Source organism: Papio anubis, chromosome 4, assembly GCF_008728515.1.
Source record: "Papio anubis isolate 15944 chromosome 4, Panubis1.0, whole genome shotgun sequence".
Taxonomy (NCBI): Eukaryota; Metazoa; Chordata; class Mammalia; order Primates; family Cercopithecidae; genus Papio; species Papio anubis.
This window is the reverse complement of record NC_044979.1, coordinates 61,016,230-61,028,745: the sequence shown is the minus strand read 5'-3', so window position 1 is coordinate 61,028,745 and position 12,516 is coordinate 61,016,230. Positions and strand designations below refer to the sequence as shown.

General features: G+C 35.2%; 1 protein-coding gene across 11 annotated transcripts in view; it reads left to right on the top strand.

The window, feature by feature from the left end:
• CACNA2D1 (calcium voltage-gated channel auxiliary subunit alpha2delta 1) overlaps positions 1 to 12,516 on the top strand; it is a 506,034-nt gene that overhangs the window by 329,082 nt on the left and 164,436 nt on the right. For all 11 annotated transcript variants that reach the window (XM_021936120.2, XM_021936123.2, XM_021936118.2 and 8 more), the window contains one exon: positions 9,113 to 9,242. In XM_021936120.2, the coding sequence (XP_021791812.1) occupies positions 9,113 to 9,242 (130 nt within the window). The remainder of the gene's footprint in view (positions 1 to 9,112; positions 9,243 to 12,516) is intronic.

Here is a 12,516-nt window from a genome sequence, read left to right as displayed (position 1 = left end):
AAAACTTCATACTACATGTGGAATTTAAATCAGCCCCCAACTCTTTTCCATCATACTCAACTGTATTGTATTGTTAGTGGCTCTCCTTACTCCTTGCTAGGTCCTGTGATAGGCAATTCATGGTCATTCATGCAAACTAAATTTATTCATCATGCAAACTAAAATTACATCAGTTTTATTTCAAGGATGTCCTCAGGTTCTCTATTTAAAATCTTTTGAATGCTATCATTATAGTCCTCATCAGCAACTTTAATACATCTTATTTGAAGAATGTCATTTTTGTCTTTTAAATTTAATAAACAAGTTATTGCAGGGATCAGTATCGCCTTTTAACTTAATTTAGTTCCAATTTTTCTTTGACTGTCATTTGGAAAATGTATGTGTTCTTTGTTTTAATATTCCCTACAGTGTTTTTTAACTTTCTTTTTGTTACTGCACAATTTCAGCTGCTTCGTGGTTTCACTTTTCCCCAAAATCTACGTATCTCAGACTGTTTCTTTCTTCTCTTTTATACATCATAATTATTAGTGGAAAAATACATGAAAACTTTACAGTGAATCTAATCTTCAAAAATGAGATTTCTTCAAATTTCTTTTCACCACTGATGTTATAAATTTACTTTTCATGTTATTTTTAAAACTTTCTTTTCTGAGTATGTTAAATAAATTGCTTCTAAAGAATTAATGCTGTAGTTTTTCCAGAGTAAATCTAAGGAGTTACAATATTTTTTTATTACCTGAAGAACTGGCAAAAACATCTGAATACATAAAATTTGTTCTTCATCAAATATTTTAGCTAAGCTTATATGTTTTTTGCAAGAACAATATTTCTATTCATTAAATACATAATTTCAAATTTTTATTTGTTATGATTCAGTAAAACAAAAGTACAAATGTTATGTGTAAGTCCTTAGTGCATATTCAGTGTCATCCAACTCATATTCTTTCTAAATCTGTTCATCTACCAAATACTTCTCTAAGTCCTAGGAGAAAATAGCAGCTTAAATCAATGAAATCAGAAGGCTCAGTTATGTTCTTATTGTCATTGTACTAGATTCATCAATTAATATTCAACCTGGCCTTCTAACTTAGAACAACTCTGACTGGATGAAAGTTCCACACCTCTTTCTATTCATTCTTCAATTGGGCGTCATCACCTGCAATTCTGTTGAGTCTTCATTTCTCGTTGATCCAAGAGATTTACCAAAAATGAAGCTTTTCAAGCTGGGTGTGGTGGCTCACACCTGTAATCTCAGCGACTCAGGAGGCTCAGGCAGGAGGATTACTTGAGGCCAGGAGTTTGAGACCAGCCTGGTCAAGATAGCAAGACACTGGCTCTAAGCAATAGAAATTGAAAAACCTATCTGGGTATGATGGAATGCACCTGTAGTCCCAGCCGCTCTGGAGGCTTAGGTAGGAGGTTGGCAGCTCAAGGATGTAATGAGCCATGATTGTGCCACTGTACTCCAGGCTGGGGAAGAGAGTAAGATCCTGATTCAAAACAAAAGAAAATGAAAAAAAAAAAAAAAAATCACAAGGCTTTTCCTCTGTGCGAGTCAGACCTGGTGACCATCTTTAATTAGCAGAGCAGCACAGGATGCTTAAATTCCAATGCTGAACTAGTGGTAACAGAGTAATCTAATACTGTATATTAAAAAGTAATGTTTAAAGTAATGCTTAAACGTTCTTATTCTTTTTTTTTTTTTTTTTTTGAGACGGAGTCTCACTCTGTCACCAGACTGGAGTTCAGTGGCTCAATCTCGGCGCACTGCAAACTTTGCCTCCCAGGTTCAAGCGATTCTCCTGCCTCAACCTCCTGAGCAGCTGTGACTACAGGCGCATACCACCACACCCAGCTAATTTTTGTATTATTAGTAGAGACAGGGTTTCACCATGTTGGCCAGGCTGATCTCATACTCCTGACCTCGTGATCTGCCCGCCTTGGCCTCCCAAAGTGCTGGAGTTACAGGTGTGAGCCACCACGCCTGGCCTAAACATTACTTTTTAATCCATAATATTGATCCCAGTATCCCAGTATACCAGAATATTCAGACTTGATGGCTGTATGAAAGTCCACTTTAAATATAACGCATCATGATGGATAAGCTTTTTGATGTGCTGCTGGATTCAGTTTGCCAGTATTTTATTGAGGATTTTTGCATCAATGTTCATCAGGGATATTGGTCTAAAATTCTCTTTTTTTGTTGTGTCTCTGCCAGACTTTGGTATCAGGATGATATTGGCCTCATAAAATGAGTTAGGGAGGATTCCCTCTTTTTCTATTGATTAGAATAGTTTCAGAAGGAATGGTACCAGCTCCTCCTTGTACCTCTGGTAGAATTCAGCTGTGAATCCATCTGGTCCTGGACTTTTTTTGGTTGGTAGGCTATTAATTATTGCCTCAATTTCAGAGCCTGCTATTGGTCTCTTCAGGGATTCAACTTCTTCCTGGTTTAGTCTTGGAAGAGTGTAAGTGTCCAGGAAATTATCCATTTCTTCTAGGTTTTCTAGTTTATTTGCGTAGAGGTGTTTATAGTATTCTCTGATGGTAGTTTGTATTTCTGTGGGGTCGGTGGTGATATCCCCTTTATCATTTTTTATTGTGTCTATTTGATTCTTCTCTCTTTTCTTCTTTATTAGTCTTGCTAGCGGTCTGTCAATTTTGTTGATCTTTTCAAAAAACCAGCTCCTGGATTCATTGATTTTTTGGAGGGTTTTTTCTGTCTCTATCTCCTTCAGTTCTGCTCTAATCTTAGTTATTTCTTGCCTTCTGCTAGCTTTTGAATGTGTTTGCTCTTGCTTCTCTAGTTCTTTTAATTGTGATGTTAGGGTGTCAATTTTAGATCTTTCCTGCTTTCTCCTGTGGGCATTTAATGCTATAAATTTCCCTCTACACAAAGCTTTAAATGTGTCCCAGAGATTCTGGTATGTTGTATCTTTGTTCTCATTGGTTTCAAAGAACATTTTTATTTCTGCCTTCATTTCGTTATGTACCCAGTAGTCATTCAGGAGCAGGTTGTTCAGTTTCCATGTAGTTGAGTGGTTTTGATTGAGTTTCTTATTCCTGAGTTCTAGTTTGATTGCACTGTGGTCTGAGAGACAGTTTGTTATAATTTCTGTTCTTGTACATTTGCTGAGGAGTGCTTTACTTCCAGTTGTGTGGTCAATTTTGGAATAAGTGCGATGTGGTGCTGAGAAGAATGTCTATTCAGTTGATTTGGGGTAGAGAGTTCTCTAGATGTCTATTAGGTCCGCTTGGTGCAGAGTTGAGTTCCATTGCTGGATATCCTTGTTAACTTTCTGTCTCCTTGATCTGTCTAATGTTGACAGTGGGGTGTTAAAGTCTCCCATTTTGATTGTATGGGAGTCTAACTCTCAATAAATTACTGGCAAACCGAATCCAGCAGCACATCAAAAAGCTTATCCACCATGATCAAGTGGGCTTCATCCCTGGGATGCAAGGCTGGTTCAACATATGCAAATCAATAAATGTAATCCAGCATATAAACAGAACCAAAGACAAAACCACATGATTATCTCAGTAGATGCAGAAAAGGCCTTTGAGAAAATTCAACAGCCCTTCATGCTAAAAACTCCCAATAAATTTGGTACTGATGGAACGTATCTCAAAATAATAAGAGCTATTTATGACAGACCCACAGCCAATATCATACTGAATGGGTAAAAACTGAAAGCATTCCCTTTGAAAACTGGCACAAGACAGGGATGCCCTCTCTCACCACTCCTATTCAACATAGTGTTGGAAGTTCTGGCTAGGGCAATCAGGCAAGAGAAAGAAATCAAGGGTATTCAGTTAGGAAAAGAAGAAGTCAAATTGTCCCTGTTTGCAGATGACATGATTGTATATTTAGAAAACCCTATGGTCTCAGCTCAAAATCTCCTTAAGCTGATAAGCAACTTCAGCAAAGCGTCAGGATACAAAATCAATGTGCAAAGATCACAAGCATTCTTATACACCAATAACAAAGAGAGAGCCAAATCATGAATGAATTTCCATTCACAATAGCTTCAAAGAGAATAAAATACCTAAGAATCCAACTTACAAGGGATGTAAAGGACCTCTTCAAGAACTACAAACTACTGCTCAGTGAAATAAAAGAGGACACAAACAAATGGAAGAACATACCATGCTCATGGATAGGAAGAATCAATATTGTGAAAATGGCCATACTGCCCAAGGTAATTTATAGATTCAATGCCATCCCCATTAAGCTACCAATGACTTTCTTCACAGAATTGGAAAAAAACTGCTTTTTAAAGTTCTTATGAAACCAAAAAAGAGTCCGCATTGCCAAGACAATCCTAAGCCAAAAGAACAAAGCTAGAGGCATCATGCTACCTGACTTCAAACTATACTACAAGGCTACAGTAACCAAAACAGCATGGTACTGGTACCAAAACAGAGATAGACCAATGGAACAGAACAGAGCCCTCAGAAATAATACCACACATCTACAGCCATCTGATCTTTGACAAACCTGAGAAAAACAAGAAATGGGGAAAGGATTCCCTATTTAATAAATGGTGCTGGGAAAATTGGCTAGCCATAAGTAGAAAGCTGAAACTGGATCCTTTCCTTACTCCTTATACGAAAATTAATTCAAGATGGATTAGAGACTTAAATGTTAGACCTAAAACCATAAAAACCCTAGAAGAAAACCTAGGTAATAACATTCAGGACATAGGCATGGGCAAGGACTTCATGTCAAAAATACCAAAAGCAACAGCAACAAAAGCCAAATTTGAGAAATGGGATCTAATTAAACTAAAGAGTTTCTGCACAGCAAAAGAAACTACCATCAGAGTGAACAGGAAACCCACAGAATGGGAGAAAATTTTTGCAATCTACTCATCTGACAAAGAGCTAATATTCAGAACCTACAAAGAACTCAAACAAATATACAAGAAAAAAACAACCCCATCAAAAAGTGGGCAAAGGATATGAACAGACATTTCTCAAAAGAAGACATTCATACAGCCAACAGACACATGAAAAAATGCTCATCATCACTGGCCATCAGAGAAATGCAAATGAAAACCACAATGAGATACCACCTCACACCGGTTAGAATGGCAATCATTAAAAAATCAGGAAACAACAGGTGCTGGAGAGGATGTGGAGAAATAGGAACACTTTTATACTGTTGGTGGGATTGTAAACTAGTTCAACCATTGTGGAAAACAGTGTGACGATTCCTCAAGGATCTAGAATTAGAAATACCATTTGACCCAGCCATCCCATTACTGGGTATATACCCAAAGGATTATAAATCATGCTGCTATAAAGACACATGCACACATATATTTATTGCAGCACTATTCACAATAGCAAAGACTTGGAATCAACTCAAATGTCCATCAGTGACAGACTGGATTAAGAAAATGTGGCACATATACACCATGGAATACTATGCAGCCATAAAAAAGGATGAGTTCGTGTCCTTTGTAGGGACATGGATGCAGCTGGAAACCATCATTTTCAGCACACTATCACAAGAACAGAAAACCAAACACCACATGTTCTCACTCATAGGTGGGAATTGAACAATGAGATCACTTGGACAAAGGAAGGGGAACATCACACACCGGGGCCTATTGTGAGGAGGGAGGAGGGGAGAGGGATAGCATTAGGAGATATACTTAATGTAAATGACAAGTTAGTAGGTGCAGCACACCAGCATGGCACATGTATACATACATAGCAAACCTGCATGTTGTGCGCATATACCCTAGAACTTAAAAGTATAATAAAAAAAAAAAACACATCCTCTCTTTGATAATGCTTTATATTGGACTATAATGCCATGCCTTAAGTCATATTACATATCCAAAATTGATACTGAGAATAGTATGTGAGACTTAAAAAAATTCTGAAATCAGTAATACCTATGTTATAAAAGTTGCAGGCCCTAATGTAAATAACAACTGTAAAAAACTACAAAAAAACAGGATGTATTTAGAGATTGAAATTTGAAAATATACATGCATATATACATACATACGTATTGGAGAATCGCATGCAAGTCTTGTTTCTTCACACAGGAACCTACACACAGACAGAAGCATGTGCGCGCACAGTCTCATTCTGTCATCCAGGCTAGAGTGGAATAGTGTGATCATAGCTCATTGCAGCCTGAAACTCATGGGCTCAAGGCCTTCCTGCCTCAGCCTCCTGCATAGCTGGAAATACAGGAGCATGCCACCATGCCAGGCTTATTTTTAAATTTTTTGTAGAGATGAGGGCCTCACTATGTTGTCCAGGATGTTCTTAATCTCCTGGCATCAAGCAGTTGTCCAGCCTAGGTCTCCCAAAGTGCTGGGATTACAGGCATGAGCCGCTGGGCCTAGCCAAGACTGTTGATCTAACTCCTTTACTTGTGAGATAGAAATACAAAGTGTGATATTTTCGTAGAGAGTTTTAGTGAGCCACTTTATTCTATATCAACTAATTCTTTTACAACTTTGTGGCACACAAAAATAATACAGAACTGGGACATAATTATAGCCATAGTATGATTACAAGTAAAGTTTATCAGTTTGCAAATCTGAATTGTGCAAAATAGTTAAGTAAGTTTCCATTGCAATTTAGGTAAAAATATATAGACTTTAATTTTTGAATATTTTGCTATAAGTAGGAATATTTTTTAAGTTAATAACATGAAAAAGAGAACAAAATATTAAAAATCAATGCTTTTTATAAATATCAATTCTAAGGGTGAGATAAATATGTTAAATTTGCAAGAGCTTTTTGTACCTGTCAAATAATTATCATTGTGACTTTCCAAATTAAATTTGCTAATATGCACTGGTTGTAAAATTGAATGACCTCCTCATCCAACATTAGCTTGTATCTCTGTCTCTGAGTAATCGAATCTGTTATTTAATAGCTGAAATTATATTGAGAAGGATAGTCTGAGAATTATGCATTTCATGTGTCAGTTATGTTTTACCAAATGCATTTGAATATATTTTAGAATCCACTTGCTCATTTTCTCTGTACACATTTGTATATGGTGGTCTGTAAACTTCAGAAGATATATTTTGAAAAAAAACAGTTGGATGGAGACATAGATGTTCTTTCTTGTATATGATCTGAAGAAATGGAATTCTTTGTTTCAGAGGGAGAATTTATTTGAGGTAGTTAATTACTACACGAGACATTCTGTGTTAAGTAGGTTTTTTCATAAAAACTCCTTTGTGTGTAATATTTACTGTATTTCAATTAAATATATACTGCCGTAATATATAAAGATAAGTAAAGACATGGAGTATGGTGGTACGAGGAACAGTAGTTTCCAGTAGCTTAAAGATAACAAATGAGTTCAATTTAGAAATTCTCATATTTTTATGAAATTATTTTAATTTATATAAACTACAAAAGGAGAACCATGGAAATAGCACTATTATTTGTTCTTAAATTATGTTTAGCAATTGTACCTTAAGGATTCTTGATACATGATTTTAGAAGTTGAGAAGTACATTATTATTTTAAAGTTATTTCTAAAAGCCATTTATATGGTTATTTAAAAGAGGAAGAGTCTGCATAAGATGTATATAAAACTGCTAATTTTTAAGTGTGAGAGGATTCAGAGGAAACAGAAGTAATTTTTATGTAAGACAAGCATGTAATGCTTTATAATATTAATAGAAAAGACTTAAACCTTAATAGTTTTATTCTGATCACAAATATAATACATTCTCATTGTATTATTGTAATTGTAAAAACCAGAAAGCACAAATTATTTCTTAAAATTGAAAAGCCAGGAATAATACTGGTAACACTTGCTACGTATACATGCATTCATTTCTCCTTCTACCTGTTTCCACCCAAAACAAATAGGTTTTTTTCTCTTTTCATTTTTGCTTAACTTGTAATTTTTAAACTTCATATCATTTAAAAAAAATACAGTTAGGGTAGAGTTAAAATATATTTTGAACAAAAAAAGTTTAACACAAATGTCAAAAAATGTTATAGATGCATTTCGGATAAATGAATGAAATTCTTAGTTTGTTACCAGGGAAGGCAACAAGGTAATTCAGTATCAAATGTATAGTTCCAATAGATAGAAAATTAATCTTTGACTATAGACTCCCGAGGGGTTTTCCTGAATCATTATTGATTGGATCTTCATTCCTACCTCAAGAGACAAATTGGTTGAATTAGGATTTAATTTTGTTTATAGTTTAAATAGATCACTCCTTTCCTAGTATACTTTCTTTTTTAAGACAAAAATTGGTATACCTGAAAAACATGCAAAAAGCAAGAGGATGAGATTTAAAATAATCCTTCATTGCCATATTATTTCTGTCATGCGTACCGTTATTTGTCAAAGAATCATCTTCAACTACCCAATATAAATTTAGTTACATAAATTGTGAAATTTATTTCAAGTCGATTATATTAGTTAGGTTGTATTTAAAAGGCACCTATCCAATTTCTTATTATTTTATTTATTTATTTGTTTGCTTGTTTATTTATTTGAGACAGCGTCTCACTTTGTTGCCCAGGCTACAGTGTGGTGATGTGATCATGGCTTACTGCAGCCTTAACCTCCCAGACACAAGCGGTCTTTCCACCTAAAGCCTCGTATGTCTACAGGCCTGTGCTGCCTTGTCCAGCTAATTTTCTGTTATTTTTCATAGAAACAAGGATTTGCCATGTTGCCTGGGCTGGTCTAAAACTCCTGGGCTCAAGCCATCTGCCTACCTCTTCCTCCCAAAGTGCTGGGATTACTGACATGAGCCACTGGGCCTGGCCTATCCAATTCTTTAAGTTTACATCTTGATAAGTATTATATGTGTGGAAGTCAGATCTCCCTCGTCCCCCAAAGATGATCCTGAATGACTCCAACATTGAGGAAATCAGGAGAGCAGTTAGTTATAATGTGAATAATACAATAAAGATATACTGTGATTGCTAATACCAGAATGGAAATTTGTGTATCCAATTCTATTAAGGTACTATATTTTAAACAATTCTTGTAGATATATTTTTTGAAAAAAAATGCATTGGGCAAATAAAGAAGTGCATGTGGAAATATTTATGTTAGCAAAAATTATAATATTCTGTTTATTCTCTCTTTTGTATATAGCCTGAGAAAAATGACAGTGAGCCAGGCAGCCAGAGGATAAAACCCGTTTTCATTGAAGATGCTAATTTTGGACGACAAATATCTTATCAGCATGCAGCAGTCCATATTCCTACTGACATCTATGAGGGCTGTAAGTAAAAGAATGTTAACATCTGTTGGAATACCATGCTGTTGCCTGTCTTATGTTTCCCATGTTTGAGGGGGAAAAAAGAGCAAATGTGACATTGTTTTGTTTGTCATATAAGAGTCTGTGGTAAACTCTGATTTATGTGAAAGAATCAATCTGATTTTCATGAACAATTTATGTCAATATAGCCTCACTAAACGGATATTCATAGGACAGCCTGCATCCGTGGAGTGGTCCTTCTAACTTAATGTTTAGTAATTAATTCTGCTTTCCCAGTTGCCATCCATAACTTACAAAGTATATAGATATATTTGTCAAAAGTCAAAACTATGCAGCTATATTACACGGACATGCAAAAATATTCTTGCATAAATGGGTAAAGGGAGAAAATTGTATGTTTTAGATTCTTTCCAGTTCTTACGACTTCTTCTCATGTCTGTCAGTCTCTCTCTCTTTTTCCCTCCCCTTCTGTGTATGTTTCTCTGCCTTACCCTAGGATATAGGTAAAAAGTACCTTCCTCTCAATGTATTGTGGGCTTCCAGCCAAAAGAAGTGCTTGGGTAAAAGGAAGAGACCTTAAAAACTAGAAAAGTAGTGACTGAAAATCTTGGTTGGGAAGGCTTCCCTGTGAGAAAGGGATGGGGGAAAAAAAGTGTTTAGGAAAATAGTGGAGGAAGCTTGCGCAGGTGTTGTTTTTTAGAGACACGCTTTGCATTAATCAGAGCAAAGCCTGAGAATTCTAACTAGGAATTTTCCAAAGGACCACTCTATTGTGTCTGAGAATGAACTGTGACCAGAACCAGGGTATTTGTTCAGTCATATCCCTGGTCTTCCATATTGTTTATTCTTTAACCCATCCCTCCACCCCATCCTGCACCTTGTTCCCTGCCTTCTCATATAGTAAAGAATAAGGGAAAAGAACTGCTTGAGATTGTAAAGAACATGTTTCTTGTATTCCTCTTGGGAGGTGGTAGAGTGTATTTGGAATCCAGATTATCCAGATGGCCTGGGTTCTGGAACCAGACTACCTGTGGTCAAATGTAAATTTTAGCAGTATTATTTCCTCGGGCAAATCCTGCAACTTTCTGAGTAGGCATTCTCTCGTCTGTAAAATGGAGATAAGATTAGTATCCTGAAATGTCCTTTGAGGATAAAGCAAGTTTAATGTATTTAAGTTCTCATAATAGTGCCAGGCTCATAGTAAGTGCTCTATAAGTGTTTGTTGTTGTTATTATTTACAGTTAAAGTTTATTTAGACTCACAAGATTAAGTAAAGGACTCACATTGTGAATGACTTTTTTTTTAATTCACTTTGAGATTATTGGTTTTTATAAACAATTTTTTAATGCATGTATGATTCTTTTTGTAACAGATTTTGTCTTTGATCAAATTATTTTATTTCATTTCTCCTTTTAAGTGTTTTAAAAGTGCCGCTGTTTTCATTCTATCAATTCTTTGATGACTTTAAACCTATAATTATGTATAATAGAAACAAAATGTTGTATGTGTGTATATATATATTTGTGTGTATATATATGTAGTTTCTTACATGAGCCTTAAACATAATTTAACTTTTTACACTCCAACTCAGACTATTAATTCCAAGCCCTTTTTAGAATCATTTGGGATTTGGATTCATATATTAATAATTTTTCTTTGACCATTGTGTTATTTTTTCTATAGCTACTTTTGATATTTGTAATTGTTTTTGTCATTATTATAACTATTCAGACAATGCTAAGCTATATGGTTATGTTTCTCAATTTTTGAATAATACATCTTCCACTTTAGTTTCAGATCTATCACCTGTTGTTTGTTGGATATGTCAACAAAATAATAATCTCGTTCTGTATCTTTCTATTGAATTCCGATTGGAAGAAAAACTCGCTGGGTATAGAAGCTTTGAGTCAAAATATTTTTTGTCAGTACTCTGTACATTATGACACTGCTTTTCAGCCTGCATTACTGTGTTGAAGAAAACTGAAGCCAACTTGAAAGTTGCTCATTTATTAGAAATCTTTTATGATTGGGTTTTGTACTGTTGATATCTGGGAGGCTTTTTTATTTCTAAATTTAATAATTTATAAATGTCGACAAGATATTTTAAGTCAGTGATTTTCTAATAGCTTTAATCTATGAACATTTTGTTTACAATATGTATTTACATGGAAGATTGATGTGTAAAAGAGATTAAAGCAAAAACCACTGTGCCGGAAATAAATGTGGTGTGGCCAGAACACTAGCTGCTTTCTCTTTACTTTCTGACTCCCTCACCCAGGCTGGAGTGCAGTGGTGCGATCTAAGCTCACTGCTACCTCTGCCTCCTGGGTTCAAGCAATTATCCTGAGTAGCTAGGATTACAGGCATGCGCCACCATGCCCAGCTAATTTTTTTGTTTGTTTTTTGCATTTAGTAGAGACAGGGTTTCACCATGTTGGCCAGGCTGATCTCAAACTCCCGACCTCATGATCCACCTGCCTTGGCCTTCCAAAGTGCTGGGATTAAAGACGTGAGCCTCCACGCCAGCCGTCTTTACTTTAATGTCCTATGTCTAGTATTGGTAGTCAAGACAGATTGTCTGGACAAGTTTATAGATTATTGTTTGATTAGTTGTGAGCCAGAATTGTACACAGGAGGCAGTAAGATACTTACTTTGCATTAAAATCTGCATTCTGTTACTCTTTTTCTTCCTTTCCTTAGTTGAAATCACTTTATAACTAAAGCATCCATCTATTGTATGCTAGAACAAATATGAAATCTGACTCACAAATTTGAACAAATTTTTTTAAGAATCAAAAAAAAATGTTTACATAGGTATACATATATCTTAGTATGGTACAGTTTTAAATTTGTATAAACAATGTTTTTCTTTCCAATTTAAAATAAACTATTTGTAAATAGCTACAGATAATTTTAATAGTCTCAGAGAATACAACTTATTTCAAGAATCAATAAAATAATATGTTTTCAGAAGTTATAGGCATTCTTTGGGATATGTCATAATTAAAAGTAAAAAGAAGCTCTGTCTTTGGATTATTTATTTAGTCCCATTCATCTTAATATTGGCATCTTCCTCTTTGCTGAAATCTCATCAGTAAGACTCTAACCTTTCCCGGCCTGTACTTCTTTAAAATTCATATCCAGTGTTATAAGCTGCATGAATAAATGACAGGAATAAAATCAGAAATGTCCACAAGATCTGGAAAATTTAATAATTACCAGCATTCTTCATGCGGTGGGTGGGAACATATCCGATTTAGAGGATTGTTCTAGGCTT